This window comes from Passer montanus, unplaced genomic scaffold (genome assembly GCF_014805655.1).
Source record: "Passer montanus isolate IOZ18808 unplaced genomic scaffold, ASM1480565v1 scaffold7, whole genome shotgun sequence".
NCBI lineage: Eukaryota > Metazoa > Chordata > Aves > Passeriformes > Passeridae > Passer > Passer montanus.
In genome coordinates, this window is record NW_024372147.1 from 8,339,222 (window position 1) to 8,357,776 (window position 18,555).

The window sequence follows — 18,555 nt, forward strand, 5'->3', positions numbered from 1 at the left end:
TTTCATCTGCTTACAGAAACAATAATTTAATAATGTTACATTTCTTTCCAATCATAAAATGCCATATGAAAACAGAAGAAAAAAGGGGGAAGAAGCTTTCCAGCAGCTCACAGAAGAAACACTGTAAGGAGCCAGCATGAGAGAGAAGTAACAGAAAGAAAGCGTAAGCAAGAGGAACAGACAGAATCTGAATCGTGAGTCTATTTTCACATGTGATGCCTGCAAGTCGTAGGAATATTTTGAACCTAGCAGGAGGTGGAACTTCTGAAAAACTTCCAAACTGTTTTTCACTGTGTTCTACTGTTATCTCTCCCTGCCCTTTTTGGTTTTCTATCTTAACTTCTTTTTGAGGGGAGGGTGACACATGCTGTTGCCGGAGAATAGGAAGAATGGAACATAGAAATAGTGATGTCAGTCTTTCGCTGACATAGAATCCCTAGCAGGGGACAGCTGGTGTGTTCTATTTAGAACTAACTTGTGAATATTCATGTGAAAGGGGTTAGTGAAAAACTGTTCAGGAGAGCCATATATTTTTCTTAAATTTTTTTTATTAAATTGGTAGAAACTAGTAGGCCCTCTTAATCCATGATTATAGATTTTTGATGAGGTTATGGAACACATAGGTTATCCGGAAAGCATTTCCTTCTCTGTCTGACAGTTGGAGCACATGCTGTCAAACAGAACAAGGAAAAAGTAATTACTCTAGTATTGCAAAGCCAGTTGACTGATACCAAGAACAAACTGCATTTAGAAGATTACTGAAATCAAACTTAAGAATAGAGAGAAGATCCCATCAGGAACTTGGAGAGTAGGACAATAGGAAGAAATCTGACTCATTCACTATTCTGCAAATGAGTGAAGAAGCTCCACTACAAGAACTTGATGTTCTCATCCCCACCATTGGTGGAGGGCAGAAGAAAGGGAAAGAACAAGATAAAAATTTGGAGGAAAGGAAGGAAATTAAGGTCCCCTTTACCTGTAACAAAAAATCCCTATCTTTTTCACATTCACTAATAAAAATGTAGTTTGGTTGGGTATTTCTTTTCTCATGCTCCAGCTATTTTACCTCTTTTTTCTGTCATTCTTCTGGAGACGTAACATAAATATTTTACCTACTTGTGGCAAACCTAAGCATTTCCAGTTTTGGGGATACTACATTAGCTTAGGATCTTTTAATATATCACTCTTTAACACATACTGATTTGATTTTGGGAATCAAACTGTCATATATTGATTTAGTTATAACAAGCAAATTTCTGCTATTAAATAGCTGTCATATTTTATGCCTTGGAGGGTAGTTTTGTTTCAGTGAGATAAAGAAGTAGTGAATGCATAATTAATTTAATTACAGTTGATGACTAATACCACAAAACTTAATATTGATGAAAAGTGAAACTAGTATAGGCTGATAAGTGTTTTGTTTTGTTTATCAGTGTAGTTTCCATTTTCTGGTGCTACTTCATTAGTATGTATTTGGTTGCGGTGCTTTGTACACCATTCTGTACATATACAAATTTTATCTGTACTGTTGAAATTGTGCTGCCAGTTGAAGTTGACAAGTTTTGTGTTCTTTATGAAAGAAACATGGAAGAGATGCATGCCTACATGTTTTATGTATGCATATGACAGGAAGAAAACTAGTTATGATATGCTGAAATATGAAAATTCTAAAAGTAGGTTTTTAAATCCCTGTCAGAACTGAGGGATTGTTAAACAGAAGTTCATGATCTTCTGTGCATAAAGAGCTCAAAAGTTTGTTTCAAAGATTTCTGCCTGTCTTCACCCTATAAACTGGAATGGAGACTTTTTTGTTATTTTTCTTGAGTCTCAGCTTTATTTTCAGTGATATAGCTGGGGAAAGATCAAGGAGGTTTCACTGCACTTGTAATAATTTTTTTTTCTGTATTACTACTTCCTTCAAGAACTTTTAAATTATTACTGATACATTTATGGCCAATTGTAAGATATGTATACTGTTACAATTCATTATTTGAGAAAATAGTCATATAGGAACTGATTATGGTTAATTGATCTCTCCATAAATTCCCTGTGGTAATGGTAAATAATTATACTCCTTTTGTCATGATAATTAAAATATTTTCTTTCTCGATAAGTTAGTTCCGTATAAAGCCATTTTACCAGTTAATATGTTATGCTGCTGTGCAACAAAAGCCAAAATACAGTTTGGAGATTATTTGTTTATTAAAATCTTTTAATTTGCAGCTTCTAGAAAAATATAGCTCTGAGTACGGAGGACTTATCAGCAGTATCTTAGCTAATTAATTTTTGTTAAATTTTGCATCCTTGAAAAAAAAAAGGGTTTGCTTCTTTGTGCTTTTTGCATGCTAATGTTTTAGTAGATATAATATGTCAAAATATTGCATCTTAACCAAAAACTGGGGGGGGAAAAAAGCAGGCTTTACAACATTGTAAAAAACATTTCAACATTTTTGATAGGCAGAATAAAGAAGAAGGCAAGAAAGCAGAAGTTAAGAAGATTGAGAAGAAGAGAGGTTAGTTCAAAGAATCTAACCAGTACTTTTTGGTCATTTTGTATTTTGAATGGAATTTCTTCCTGGATAAGATATTGTACTGCTGAAGGTGGCTGTGTGGTCTCAGTCTGAGATGTTTGATCCATGAGTCTTCTTTCAGGTCTGTGAAACAATGCATTTTTATTCTTACATGCTCTTTCTGCAGTGCAGTAGAACAGGTCTTTGCTATTCTGACTTCACTGTCATTTGACCTTTTAAACCCCAGTCTCTTCTGTTTGTGAACATGAGAAAAAAGCTTTTATTCTTTGATATAAACCACCTCAGTTATTCCCATAATTTTTGCTTTGTATCTTCTCATAACACAGTACTCTGAGGGACCTCTTGAAACTATTTAGATACTACCTCTTACTAAGTAGGAGGCTTAGATTCAGATTACTATGGTCTTGCCTGCTGACTGACCTTCTCAGGGATAAGTAATTCCTTTTTCAGTACTCCCATCTTTGAGGGCAATCCAAACCACTGTCTGTAATCTGTAATTTGTAGTACAGTACAGATCCATTGTCATGGACTCCACTCAACCTAATGTTGCTGCAAGAAGGCAAATAAAAACTATCCAAACCCATCCAAGATGGGTTTGACTTAAAGAAAGCTGTTTGCTTGCATTATTGTTCAGAATATTTACCAAATCCAAGCAGGCATTCAGCATGTGAATTAGGGAATGCCATGTCCATTCATCTTTCACACTTCTGAAGCATGTACTGGAAACATTTTATTTGGATGGGTTTGGACTGTAACTTGAATCATGACTAGTTTATTGAAAACAAACCATCAATATCCAGGTGTCCTGTCATGGAAGGTCTTCCAGCTTTTTAACTCTTAATATTTATTAAAACTTCTTGTTAAGCTGGCCTACAATTAGAGGGTGACAGCTGTGTTTTGGGATAGAAAATTCTTTTCAGTTGTAACTCCTAAGGAAAAAATTGTGTGGGTTACCAATCATGTTCAGTTTTAAAAAGCTGTGTACTTTTTTTCTGATTGTGTGCACCTGCGTGTAGGATGCCTGCCTTCTGCATTCTGTATGAGGCTCATTCTTGTGGAATTATTTCTGCAAAAGCAAACCTGATGTGATTAACAAGTGTTCATGACTATTATTTTTAATCTTCAGAAACTTCAGTGGATTCTAGGCTTCAAAGGATACATGCAGAAATAAAGAATTCCCTGAAAATTGATAATCTTGTAAGTATATTCTTTTAAACTGATTCATGTTTCAAATTCCAGTAGGAAATACTTGGCATGTGTTCTTGTTTTTAATTAATACTCTGAAAATGAAAGGCATTTTTTCCATATGAAAGATAACTCGTGCTTAAATGTGGTTACTGTGGGCAGTGAAAGATGTGTCAGCACATTAAATCTGTTTTGTTTGAAAAGGCTACATAACAAATTATTTACCAGAAGCATTGAAATAGAATTACGTCAGATAGAACATCTGGTGCCAGGTGAGCTTGATGAGCTATGTGGAAACACCAGGACATTGGATGCAGTAGCAGGATGCAAGTGATTAGGGCTCCAGTCCACTGACTCCACTCAGGGGAAATCTGCTGCTTGTGAGGGGTTCGGGTTTGAAATGTTACTGACAGATGTTTGAAGCTTTCTGGCCTTATGACTGTTTGTTTGCTGCTGCAGGTTTTCAGGTTGGGCACCCAGGTGGTGATCCCTTTATTGAGGAAAGGTCTCACAAAGAGTGGATAGGTGTGCTAGGAGGTGGCAGGATCCACCCAAAAATAGTGCTGCCAATGGGCTGGTCAGCCTGGTTAAACAGCATCAAACTGGGAATGGGAGCAGAGGAGGAACTGGTGGAGCAGGATGGCAATCAGATGTCAACAGATGTCAGCAGGATGATGTAAACTGACTTTGTAATCAATAGAATTTCTTTGCAGAACAGGACTGAAGTAGCATGACCACAAGCATCAGCATGTTGAGAGAGGAATTGCTGGTAGCCCAGCATAATGAGGAAAACTCTCATAACCTTTCTGGAATGTCAGCACAACTGTGTTTCTCTTAGGGTTAGCTGTACACTAATACATAGAGTATGAGGAGCAGCAGTGGGGAACTGGACATCTCTCTGCAGTTGCAGAGCTGTGGTTTCATTGATATCAGAGATTCGGGTAGAAGTCAGGTGAGCCTTGCCTTGTATGTTTACAGGCTCTTTAGGAAAGGTGGATGCTGGGAAGACAAGATGAAAAATAACTTTGTGAGAGATCAGTTGAAATGTGTGGAGCTTTGCACTGGGACAGCTGATGGTCCAGCTGGGAGCTTATGGGTCAGGATTAATGGGCAAACCAAAATGAGTGACATCCTGAGAATATCTTCTGCACATCACCTATCAAAGAGAAGTAGAGAATTAACTAATCTTAAGACAGTGGGAAGACACCTTTGATTCTAACTGGAAGCTTAAAACATCCTGGTATTTGCTGAAGGGACATGCAGATAACACAGCAATGCAGGAGGCTTCTGGAGTTTGGTAATTGCCTAACACAGATGATGGAGTTGATAAGGCAAAACCTGATCCTCCAGCAAAGATCTGGTCAAGGGGCAACCTTGGCTGCAGTGACTGTGATAGTGAAGTTCAGGGAGAAGGGAGCAGGATGAAAAGGATCACAGTCCTGGACTCGGGAGAGCAGACTTTCACCTCTACAGGGATCTGCTTGGAAGAATCTCTTGAGAGACCATGCTAAAGGGAAGACAGGACAAGGAGATCTGGCTCACTTTTAGGGATTACCTCCTTCTCAAGGTTGATTAATCTTAAAGGCTAGGAAAATGTGGGCCTACTACTGAATGGGATACAGAGATAGGGACGCTAGTGAAATAGGAGGTAACAAGTAGTGAAAAAGGCTAAGGTAACCATTGTCTTCTTGACTTCAGTTTGCTTGTACAATTCTGTTCAGGAATCCTAGGTCCCTGAGGCCATAGGAAGATTAAAACAAGAAAACTTTGATGCTCAGAGGACAAAGATCAAATTAGAGAGCATTTGGACAGAGACCCAATACAGAATAAGCATAAGAGTGCAGGAGGATGTGGATGATGTCATTGTCCATCCATTCCATTTTGCTTTTGAAAAGTCATGATGATGAGGGGCTGGTTCCTGAGGACAGGAAGACAGCAAATGTCACACTCATCTAGGTTACTACAGACCAATCTCACACCAATCCCTTGAAATGTTATTGGACAAAGCCTCCTAGGAATTGTTTCCAGTGATATGAAGTACAGTAAGAGCTCTGAGAGTTGTCAGCACAATGAAGATGAAATTATGCTTGACTAAAATGATGTCCTTTTGTTATATGACCAGCTTGGTGGATGAAAGAGTGGATATTGTTTCTGTTAAGATTAAAAACGCTTTTGACATTGTTCCTCAGGACAGCTTCAAAGATAAACTTAAGAGGTCTGAAATAAAAAGGCAGATGAAAAGATGGACTGAAAACTGGCTGAACAGGAGGGCACAAAAAACTAATCGGTGGCAAAGTCCAGCTACAGGCTAGTCATTAGTAGTCAGTACTGTTAAAACATGTCATTAAAGACTAGGATGATGATACAAACCATACCTATAGCAAGTTTGCAAATGATACAAAACTGAAATAAAAGGTTTGATGGGAGTGTTGCCATCCAGAGAGACTTGAACAGACTGGAGAAATGGCCAACAGGAACTTCATCAACTTCAATTCCAGTAGTGCACCTGTGGAGCAATAACCCCATGCCTCCAGCATGGGCTGGGCACTGGGTGGCTAAATAGCAGCTTGTCAGAAAATGACCTGGGGCTATTGGTGGACACTAAGCTTAGCATGAGCCACCAATACAGTTCTGTGGCTAAAGTGGCCAACAACTTTCTGGGCTGTATTAGAGAGAGTTGCCAGAACTGGAAGGAGTGTGTTGGTTGTGCTCTACTTGGCACTGATGAGACACTGGACTGTATTTTAGGCTCCCTAGAACAGTAGAGACATAGACCTACTGTAGGGTGCTCAGTAAGGGGCTACAAAGATGGATTAGCGGCTTGGAGCATGTGTTGAAAAAGAGAGCTGGGAGTGTTCAATCTGGAGGAAATACAAAGGTAAGAATAAGCGTTGTGTGAAGAAGTATGTCATGAGGAGCAGCAAGCTGTTCCAGCCAGTGAAACACAGAGTTGTGCTGGGTGTTGGAAGCAAGGTTCTGGTAGTGAGGTAGTGGGGGAATGCCTTGTGCTAGACTTAATCAGTTCCAGCCTGCTCCAGTGGAGGAACCACTGCAGGGCATGGCTGAGCCCCTCAGACTGGATGATGGTGAAAACTTAATTAAAAAAGAGGGCAAAGCATACTGAGTGGCAGGGAGTGTAAAGAACAGTTCTTTGTATTAACTACAATGCTTTCCTGCCTTCTCAGTGGTTAATCACTTGTGAAAAATTGTGCATGGTAAAGCCTGACTATGGTGAACAGCCTTGAGCATAGAAGTTCTAGAATCATGAAAGCAGCATAAATCTTGCTTTTTATGTATGTTGAAAGCATAAAATTCTTGTTAAATGTTACAATTTAATTAAATATAATCTGCTTTTTATGGGAGTAGCTAAGAAATAACTGCTATTAAATTTTTGTTGGCAAGTTTGACTATATAAATTGTTCTAAAATTAAGTCCATAGTCAAATTAAGGGAGAATTAATTATGGCAAGATGTCATTGAGTACAGACATTAGATTAGTATGGCTAATTAAAGATTATTAACATGTAAGTCTTCGAACTAATTTTTTGTTTATATACAGGATGTGAACAGGTGTATTGAGGCTCTTGATGAGCTTGCATCCCTTCAAGTCACAATGCAACAAGCTCAGAAACATACAGAGATGATCTTAACTCTCAAGAAGGTGAGATTTTCAATTTTCAACCAAAGACTAAAGGGTTTAGTTCCTTCCTTCCTTCCTGGAAAAGTCATCACACTATTCCAGCAGTTTAAAGAGCTGCTGCAAAGAGAGGGTCGAGGCTTTTGTCTTCACCAGATGCAGGGCAATTTGCACTGGGAAAGGTTTTATTTTGATACTGAAAAACTATTTGTTTTTTTACAGTAAGAACAATTGATTTACTGTAACAGCCTCCTCAGGGATGTGGTAGAGTTCCATCACTAGAGGTTTTCAAATTGTGATGGGATCAAAGGTGCTTGATAATGTGGTCCCTTTCTCATGGAGGGTAGGACCGGGAGATCTTTTGAGGGCCCTCTCAACCTGGTGGTTCTGTGACACTTAAGTGTAAAAGTCTGTGATCTCATTATAGATTAAATGAATTTAAGCTAGTGTGTAATGAAATTACACAGATATTTAAGTACCTAAGTGGAACCTGGTTTATTACTTTGATTTCAGATACGGAAATTTAAAATTAGCCAAGTTATCATGGAGAAGTCTACAATGCTATATAACAAGTTCAAGACCATGTTTCTGGTTGGGGAAGGAGATTCTGTTCTTTCTCAAGTACTGAATAAATCACTTGCTGAGCAAAAGCAACATGAAGAAGCTAATAAAACCAAAGAACAGGGGAAGAAAGGAGCAAACAAAAAAACTGAAAAGGAAAAAGACCAAACAGGTAAGTCATCAAAGGCTTTACTTTCTTGTCACATGAAAAGACTTAGTTGCTATTAATGTCTGAGCCAGCTTCAAAATATCCTTGATGCAGGAATTTAGCCAGTCTATGAAACCTTTTCATATCTGAAGTCGTCAAGGACAGTACTGCTACAAGGAACTTTCAAATTCAATGTAACATTTACCATGACCATTTTATCTCAGTTGGCTAAAGGAAATGGCTTTTGTAAAATTAGGTCTTGCAAATTTTACTTCTGTAAATTGTGTAACTTGATAATTCTGTGACATTAAAAAAAAAACCCAAAACATTAAATGTGAGGTAGAATGGCATACTACCATTGTTGCACTTTAACCCAAGCTGGCAGCCAAGCCCCTCACAGCCACTTGCTCACTCCTCCACCAGTAGGATCAGGGAGAGAATCAGAATCATAAAAGGAAGAAAACTTTTGGATGGAGATAAGCAGTTAACTGGGGAAAGCAAGAGCTGTCCACATAAAAGCAAACCAAGGAATTAATTCAGTGCTTCCCATGAGCAGGCAGGTGTTCAGCCATCCCCAGGAGAGCGGGACCCCCACACATAATAGGAAAACAAATGCCATCACTCAAATATATTCCCCCTTCCTTCCCCACTACTTCACATACTGAGTGTGATGCCATATGGTCTGCAATGTCCCTTTGGTGAGTTTTGGGTCACCTGTCTTGGCTGTGTCACCTCCCATGTACCCCCAGCTTCTTCCCCAATGTGGGAACATGAAAAGGCCTTGCCAGTGTGTAAGCCCTGCTCAGAAGTAAAAAAAAAAATCTCTGTATTATCAACTTTGCATTCAGCACAAATCCAGAACACAGCCCTATATTCACCACCACAAAGACAATTAACTCTACCCCAGCCAAAACCAACACAATGTTCTATTCCTCCGGTAGTTTTTTGGTACCTAAGCTTCTGCCACTGAATGAGATCTTGAAACTGTTTACTTTCCTTCCTTAGCCTCTTTCTGCATCGTACGTGCTCTACCATGTGTAGCAGCAACTTTTAACCACTTCTGTGTTGCTTCCCTGATACAACTTCTGTAATTCAGCCTAACAGTAAAGAAATAATCATTTATGGCATGTATTTATGCTCTTAACAGTACAGTTCCACATCAATCATGAACACTTGTATAGCAGAATATCAAAAGCTTTCCAAAGTAAGCATGGTCAATAATAACTTTAAATCAGTACTAAAATATATACATTTTTAAATAGAGGAACAAAATGAGACAGATACACTGGAAAGCTATGTTGCAATGTAGGAGTTCTACTCAGCTATTCAATTTATTTAGATCCTTAATCTCCACAAGCACCTCAAAGAAACTACATTTACTTTGAAATTGATTCTGGGAGCAGAACTGGGGTTTTTTTCCAGAAAATCATTCAAAAGTTAGACGACCAGATCAAGACTAAACAAGTTATTGTAATTGAGGTGCCAAGGATTCAACACAACTATAGTGGTAATATCACAATACTTGTAATTGCTAAGAAAGCAAGGATGATTAAAGTCCAACCATTTTCTGGTGAGAGAATATGTGATGAAGTAGAGGTTCCATACAGATCTTTCCCCAAACCAGTGATAGCACAACTAATACTTTAACAAAGAAACTACACTGAGAGGCTTCCTGAGCGTAGTCTGGCAAGTGAAGACACTCCAGATACGGTTAACACAACTTCAGCAGAACACAGTGAAATGCCATGTTGTTGCCCAGTCACATGGAGAATGGGAAGAAGTTCTATCAGAGTAGATGGGTATTTTATGGAAGTAGTTTTTTCTTTATTTGCTGTAAAAAGAAAATCTGATCCTTACATGCATTGTTTTGCCCTTTTAAAAACTTAACTGCTATACCCTGACTATCTTCACAATGATAATCAATACAGAATGACGCTGTAATTGGTGGTACTTCATGTACAGCATCAGATTATCTGCTTTGTAACAAGGGAATATAGCCTGTTTTATCCAAATCCTCCTGTGGCTTTTGAGTTAAGAACTAATTCTGAGCAAATATAAACAGATAAACAGTAAAAATTCAGATGAATAACACCTTGACTTTTTTTCTTACTGTAGCTCAGTAGTTTAATAGAGGAGTTCTTTTATAAATCTGCAACTTAAGTAAAATTCATCACTTCAGAGAATGATGTTCCTCAACTCATTCAAAACTCTGGCTTATAATACCACAGCAAAACACGTAGTCATCACAGAAATTCTAAAAGATGTTAAATATTTCTGCATTGACTTCACTAAATACACCTTCCAGCTAGTGCTGCTTTCCTGCTTATAAAATCCGTGCTATCATTAACCACTTCTATTTTGATTATACGTAATTTGTTGGAGTCAAGACTAAATGAGATGTGATGGAACTAATAACTTCACCAGTTAAAGAAACAAGAATCCCTAAAATTAACTGACCTGGTTAGAGTGGTAAAATGAATTTACTTGTGAAGTATATTCTTTCACTGATCAGAATACAAACAAGCATTAGGCCTATGATCTGTAGCCTGGCAAGCACAGGAAGAAATTGAAATTGCATTAAAAACACAAACTGTTAAGTTCCCATGGGATGAGGCACATTGCATGGGATGTTCAGAAGCTGAAGCCATATCAGTTAGTGTCTTTTGTATTGTTTCAGCTGCTTGGGTATCAAGGTGAGGGGGAAATATTTATAATGTTTTATTTGATTAAGGTAAAGAAATTATTGGGGGTTCTTTTAATACAGTTTTTCCCCTGCAAGTACCACTTTTCTGCTCTTTCATTTTAAAGGTTCGAAGATTCTGAATGGAGGGTCTGAAGCCCAGGACACCAACCAGTCACAACACAATGGAGAAAGTGCTGAAGAAAGGAAAGATAGGCATGAAGTTGGCACTAAGAAAAAGTGAGTTAATAACCTCATTGAGCTGAGGATCTGTTCTGCTCTAGCTTAATCATGTAAGATAGGACAGTAGTAGATTGAAGTTACTTAACCATATTGAGGTACTGTTTTCTTCACAGAGTTTACTCTCAACTTTAGAGAGTAACAGTGTGCAAATCTTGTGTTCAAGTTTTGAATTAATATTTTAAACGTTATTTCACTTGCTGCTGTGGTGGAGACTTAAAAAATGTTACAGGATGTCCTGCTATTGCAGAGAATCAGTATGTGGCAGACCTGGGCAGAATAAGAGCTTTTTTCTGTGTTTTAGGCTATTAAGTTGGAAGCAAAGGAAGTCTGAACCATAGAAACTAATGAGATTTATTAATTTTTTTGTGAGCTAATGTATTGTCATCAATAGGCAGCTACTTTAAATAATTTTCCAGAGTTTGGCTATAAACATCACTCAAATGCAGATAAACTGTGGGCTAGGACTTAAACCTGTGAAATTCCAGAAGTCTGAATGCTTTATAGAGGTGGATGCACTTACCATTTTAAACAGGAAACAGTAAGAATGGTTGAAGTTGTCTGGCATTAAGTGTTTAAACCTTGGTTGCAGTGAAAAGTATGTTTTGTAAACATAAATAACAAGCAATGAATGTCTTACAGAAAGAGAAACACTTAATAGAATTTAGTAACAAATTTGAAGTACACTTTGCTTTCTCCAGGCACTCTGTACCTTGCACTCAGATTCTTTTTTTTAGCAGTATGTATTGATCAAGCTCCTTTCATCACTATCTTCATGCACATCAGGAGAAACTGCAGCTGCCTCACATTCTTTTGGCTATCTGCCAAGTTAAAATTATGCAAAAGAGTGGAATATTGACTGTTATTTACAGTAAGGTAAACACAACAAAACAACACAAAAAAGCACTTAAGATGAAAATTTATCTGGTATTTACTGTGAGGCAGCCTCAGAAGTACTGAAGTGGATTTGGGAGTTTTCAACCAGTTATGCTGAATACTCACTTGGTCTGAATAAGCAGCATGCTACAGGAACATAGTGGAGTTACAAGTGTAGGTTCTCATAGAAGTTATATTTTAGCCCCTTGCTTAAACAAATTAAATAAACATTTCTATTAAATGTACGTGTGGTGTTTGCTGTGGATTTGAACCCACACTCCAGTGATCTTTGACTTTGATAAAGAAACCCACTTTCAAAAAATACTGTATGGCTACTTGGACACGGGGTCTGTGAACTTACTGGTAGCTAACAGCAACAAACCAGATTTTTAAAGCAACTCCTTGCAAATACATTGCATGTTGAGAAATGCATCCACATGTAAGTTCTGTAACTTAAATTTTCTGATCTGATTGGCACTTAAGGACATTTTTCAGGGTGTTTTTTGCAAAAGTACATATTGCCCCACGGGGTTACCTCAGTGTTCAAGGATACAGTAGATTTCAGTGGCAGGAGATAAGGCATCTTTTCCACCTAAACTGACATACAGTACAGGTACAAATGGAGCTCTGAATGACTGCCCTTCACAGCCCATCACATACATCAATAGTGATGCCACTCACTGCCAGCTTAGCTTCAGATCTGAGGGCGTTGTTTGGGTAACATAACAGCTGGCATTGCTAACAGCCTCAGTTCTCCAGGCTTCATGTACTGCTGAGTGTTCATCAGCATCACTTGCTCTAGACTGTGCAATCACTGGAATAAGTCTTGCTTGCTGCCTTTGTATGTATGTGATCAATAACATTGCTTTATTTTGTTTCTAGGACATGTGGTGAAGAGAGAGAGCTTGAAAAGCCAGAAGATGATTCTGCCTTTGAAAACAAATAACATCACTGAAGTTTTGTTGTTTGGGTTTTTTTAATTGCAAATTAAAGAGGATTGTTAAGTTTTGCATTTGAAATCTATAGACTGCTGAAATTCTAAATAATTTTATAAGCATAGTATTTTGAAGTTAAATTTTGTGGAATAAAAGTCCCTTTAATCTTGGTTTTAAAGTATTTAAACACTTTTGCCAATAGTTATATCCAGTATTAACAGGTAACACATTTCAAAAGATGAAAATCCCACTTAGAAAATGCTTACATGTTACAGGACTTAGAGTTGTAGTATATTTTTAACTTACTACTGTGTGTTTGTCTAGTTAATAGCAGGAAAAAGTGTAAATACTTCTAACTCTCCAGTTGCTTCGTTTTGTATAAAACCTCTCTTCCTATGATACTTACCTCTGTGCAGTTTTTCAACTCTTGTTGGGGATGTCTTTTCACTGTGTTTTGTAGGAGTTGAAAGCGGCATTTTTATAGCTGTTACAATGTTAATGTATGAGTATACTTCATTGTTTGTTTTTTTAAAATAAGTTTAGTTCTGTTCTTGCAAAATGCATTGTGCCAATTTACTGCAATGTGACTTTTATTGTTTGCTTTTGTTATAGTAAGTATACTGAAAAGTGTGGTGTTCCCACAGAACCTGTTGATACAGAATGGTTGGAAAACACTGTCTTGAACGATTTATGGAATTAAAGAATTTCAAACTGATTAAGACATCCTTGTATAGAACCATTCATAGGACAAACAGCAGTCTGATTTTAGTACTATTTTGATTTTAACTGCCAAGTGCTTTGGCATTAACCTGGGCACCTCTAACTAGAATTTTAAAACACTGGTAATGTGTTTTAACTCCTCGAGGCATGAAAGAGAGTAGAACAGGTACAAACCTCTGAAGCATGTTTCTTGAAACACAGACTTTGCCCAATATTGTAACAGCTTGTTTGTAGTATTTGACAGAGGACAAAATTAGAGTTTGAAAATCCTGAGAATACACATAGAACATGCTGAGTTGAAGGGGACCCACAAGGATCATCAAAGTCCCAACTCCTGGGTCTGCACAGGACACCCCAAGAGTCACACCATGTGCCTGACAGCATTGCCCAAGCACTTCTTGAACTCTGTCATGCTGGGGCTGTGACCACTGCCCTGGGGAGTTGTTCCAGTGCCCAACCACCCTCTGGATGAAGAACCTTTTCTGAATATCCAACCTAAACCTCCCCTTGCACAGCATCAGGCCATTCCCTCAGATCCTGTCACTGATCACAGAGAAGAGATCTGTGCCTGCCCCCTCCTCCTTCCCCTTGTAAGTTGTAGATTATGATAAGGTCTTGCTTCGGTCTCCTACAGGCTCCACAGACCAGGTGACCTCAGCCACTTGTCATATAGCCTCCCCTCAAGGCCCTTCACTACCCTCACTGCCCTCCTTTGGATACTCTCTTAACAGTTTCTTACATTGTGGTACCCAAATCAGTCCCCAGCACTCGAGGTGAGGCTGCCCCAGCTCAGAGCAGAGCAGGACAATCCCCTCCCTTGCCTGGCTGACGATGCTGGGCCTGGTGCCACCCAGGACAGGGCTGGCCCTCCTGGCTGCCAGGGCACTGCTGACCCATGTTCAACTTGCCATCAACCACGACTCCCAGGTCCCTTTCCATGGCACTGCTTTCCAGCATCTCATTTCCCATTCTGTCCATACATCCAGGGCTGCCCCATGCCTAGTGGATCTCAGAATCTGGCACTTTCCCTTGTTGAACTTCATATGTTTATTGACTGCCCAGCCTTCCCACTTTATGAAGGTCTTTCTGCAGGGCCTCCCTGCCCTTGAGGGAGTCAACAGCTTCTCCCAGTTTAATACCACTGGCAAACTTAAGCAGTATCTCTTCAACTCCTGCATGCAGATTGTTAATAAAGAGGATGAAGAGCACAAGGCCAAGGATGGAGCCCGTTGGAACATCAACAGTGACAAGTCACCAGTCTGCTGTCACCCCATTCACTGAAATCCCCTGTGCCCAACCCATGAGCCAGTTGCTCATGAGGCATTTATTGTCTTCTGCACAGGACATTTTTTTCAAGGAAGATACTGTGAAAGTACTGAAAGCTTTACTGAAATGCTAAAAGATTACGTGTTCTGGCTCCCCTTGACTAGGGGTGTTACATACCTAGTGTGTTACTTTGTCGTAAAAGGAAATAAGGTTTCATAAGCAGGACTTTCTGGTCATGAAGCTGTGCTGGTTCTGACTGAAACCTGCATTGTCCTTCAGGAGTTTTCAGGAACTTAAAGAATAATCTCCTCCATAATTTTACCAGTCACTGAAATGAGACTGACAGGTTTGTAGTTTTCAGGGTCATCCTTCTTGCCATTCTTGAAAACTGGAAAAATGTTAGCCAGATTTCAATTGACTAGGACATCTCCAAATTCCCAAAATCATTAAAAAATCATTGAGACCTTGCAGTGACATCAGACAGCTCTTTTGAATACTCTTGGACGAATCCCATCAAGCCCCAAACACTTAAAAGGGATCCAGCACATCCTGCACAAGTTCAGGGTCCACTAGGAGCTGATCATTCTCAGAGTCCTGGTCCTCCAGCTCAGGACACTGGGACCTCATGCCCCATAACCCATGTTGAAGAGAAAGGCAAAGAAAGCAGTATCATCTCTGACTTGTCTGTGTCCCTGTTGGTGAGGTGACCATACTTATCCTGTAGGTGAGGCCCAATGTCCTTTCTGCACTGCCTTTTGCTATTGATATATTAAAAAAACCCACTCTCTTTTTATTGTGCCCACAATTCTGGAAAGCTTCAACCCCAGTTAAGCTTTGCCCATATGAATGTTCTTCCTACAGAAGATGGTGCATTCCTACAGATGGTGCAGGGAGCACCATCTCTGTATTCCTCACATGCATGTCCCCTGTCCTTGCTTCACCAAGCACACACCTTCTTGGTCTGCCTGGACTCAGAAAGAATATCCCTACTCGGCTAACCTGGCCTCCTGCTTTGCCAGCTTGGCTTCTGACATTTTGAGGCTGCTCACTCCCGTGTTTCAGATCTTGAAGACAATACATGAAGTTAAACCTGCAAGTTCAATCACCATGGCAGCTCCAGTATGAAAGTGTCTTTGGCAGACAGCCACAATGATTGGCCTCTATAGACTGTGACTTCTGGCAGTCTCTAGCACTTCACAACAGACCAATGTTACGGGAATGACTGGCTGTACAGCTTGACTATCAGATAAGCAGCATTCCCATTTAGCTTACAAATAGAGGTTAGCCAATACATTCTGGACTTTGCAGATTTCCACATTCCAGCTAGTCATAAGATGTACTTTATTCAAACCTCAAGAAACTCTACCCACTTTTACCTTTGAAAGTATTTCTGTAAAGATGTTACTGGAAATCCTCACATAAAGCATTTCTCATTTTTTACTATCCCTTTTTATCAAACCTTATACCAAAAAAAAAAAAAAGGTACTGTATATTTGACAAGCATGCTGAATTGCCAAATCCACCTAGTTTTCACACAAGTATTGATAAGCTGACTTATCTGTCACAACTGTTTCAGAGATAATGGAACACCATGCCACTGCTTCAGAGTTAACTGACATTGGATGCAGAGATGAAGGTCATGATTGTGTGATGCAATCTCTCTCTCCATACAGCTGCTTAGGTTTTTGCTGCCTAAATGTACTGCCCGCTTGCAAACCAGAAAAAACCTAAATAACCTGACATAACTGTAGAATGGGTCATCTCACCTTCCAAGATGCCTGAATGGCCCTAAACTGTGTCTCTTGAAAGATACAAACATAAGAGCTGAGACTGACTGGGCAGTCACTTAAAGTCTCACGAGGAATAAGGCTGATTCTTTCTTAAGAAAACACAGCTATGCACAAAATTTAAAGCAAAGTTAACTTCAACAACAGCATCCCTACTTCAAGAATGGAGTTTATTATAGCTTAAAATATTGTGCAGCCCTGTAGAGTTGTTAATCGTTCAAGTACATAGGGGACTTTTGTGGTAACGTTATGAGTGCCTGGATAGCACTGAGAAATGCTGTAGCACTGTTTATATGAATTATGTTTTGCTTTGTAACTTCATATTAACAAAAAATCAGAGGGACCTCTCCCTCAATACAAGAAACAGTGATCTGAATCACCTTGTCAGCAAGGTAAACTTTCATTAGGGAGAGAATCTGCAAGACACTTGGGAAGTTTGAAATAATTTGTAAAGGATCATGCTGTTTAATCACTGAGTGTTTAATTTAAAAAAAATCCAAAAGCCAACCACAGATTCAGGTTAATGTTTTTGAGATTCAACTAGCAACACACAGACAAGAGGTTATTAAAAATAATTTTTTCTCATTTTTTGTCATGAAGTAATAAACCTGCTTGGATGTTTTCATCATCAAAACACTCACAGCATTCAATAAGTTCCTAAAACAAATATCCAGCTGGTGTCGTAAAGATTTAGCTACAAATGGGCATTGTATGGAATGCTGGATTTCACTCAGAGGACTCATTCAGAAAGACTTACCAAATCTAGACCAGACCAAGTTGTCCTGTGACAACTTCTGGGATCTTTAGAACCTATGACTCAGTGTAACCTATTTTGTTCCATTTGTCATTCAAGATGCATCACTGAATAAGACAGAGGACCACGTCATACAAACAGAAAGCTTCTAATACAATTCTTCTCTGTTTTGTAGTTAAGCATTGAATGCTCTGAACTCCCACACCCAGACTGTAGCTAGTTTCCCTCTGCCTTACTGGAAGTATGGGACTGACCCACTAAAATGTCTTCATCTGCGGGGACACCAATTTTGAAATATATTTGATCTTAACTTTTAATTAAGAAGATAAATGGGTTGTGTGAGAGACAGCATATTTGAGGCAAATTAATTTAATGAAAGAGTAAACTCACATTTTGCCACTCCCTTCTCTCTACAGCTAAAGAAAGAAAAAAAAAATGCCCCCACAAAAAAAACCTGCTGATTGCTGCTTTAGAACTCAAGCTAGCTCTCTATATCATCCCTGATCCAATACTGAGAGGACTGTGAAGCCTGTACATTTATGGGAGACAGCTGAAAGAGGATGGGATAGAGGAAAGATGAGGAGTAGCAACTTGTGAGGCAAATTCTGAAAGCTGCAATCAGAGCTGTATAGTAGAGGACCTTTAAAGCAGCTGCTTCAGCACCACAAACCTGCCCAGCCCCAGCAGTTGGACTTGTCACAGTTGTGATGGGCAGAGCACTCTATTTTCTGCACTTTCCTGAAGGATAAGAGGACTATCACCACCTGCTTTTACAAGTGATTTGTTCCTTGAAATACACTGGCTGACAGCTGTCTGGTTTACAAGAGAGGAAAAAAACCCCCTTTTTTTTTTGTTGTTGGTCCTAAAAAAACTCACGGATTTATATTCAAATGACTTAATAGCTACTAGAAAGCAGTAAGATATGGGACTGATCAATGGAGTCCTGCAAGTGCTTCAGATACCTTTGTTTCAAGACATCTAAGATAATCAAATCAGCACTGGCAGAATCTGCAGTTACAGGACTTCAGCAGGATTCAGTTTGTCACTTTTCTGCATGTGGATTGTCAGAGCAGGCTGTCTTCTCCCAGCTTGAACTAGCTGGTTTTCAAAAGAAAAGCAGTTAGCACTAATTTTCCTAAAACAAAAGTCAGCCACTAACATACTCTTAATTCCAGAAGACTTTAAAAAAAAGAATATCCTGTCTTGACAAAGTTTCATTTTAACAAGAGACTTATA

At 39.0% G+C, this 18,555-nt stretch overlaps 1 protein-coding gene across 5 annotated transcripts in view; it reads left to right on the forward strand.

Moving 5' to 3' along the window:
• Positions 1-13,511, forward strand: part of PSIP1 (PC4 and SFRS1 interacting protein 1) — a 32,650-nt gene extending 19,139 nt beyond the window's left edge. For all 5 annotated transcript variants that reach the window (XM_039729891.1, XM_039729887.1, XM_039729888.1 and 2 more), the window contains exons 11-17: positions 76-194; positions 2,458-2,513; positions 3,658-3,728; positions 7,275-7,376; positions 7,866-8,085; positions 10,870-10,981; positions 12,740-13,511. In XM_039729891.1, the coding sequence (XP_039585825.1) occupies positions 76-194; positions 2,458-2,513; positions 3,658-3,728; positions 7,275-7,376; positions 7,866-8,085; positions 10,870-10,981; positions 12,740-12,803 (744 nt within the window). In that variant the 3' untranslated portion in view covers positions 12,804-13,511. The remainder of the gene's footprint in view (positions 1-75; positions 195-2,457; positions 2,514-3,657; positions 3,729-7,274; positions 7,377-7,865; positions 8,086-10,869; positions 10,982-12,739) is intronic.
• The last annotated feature ends 5,044 nt before the right edge of the window (positions 13,512-18,555 follow it).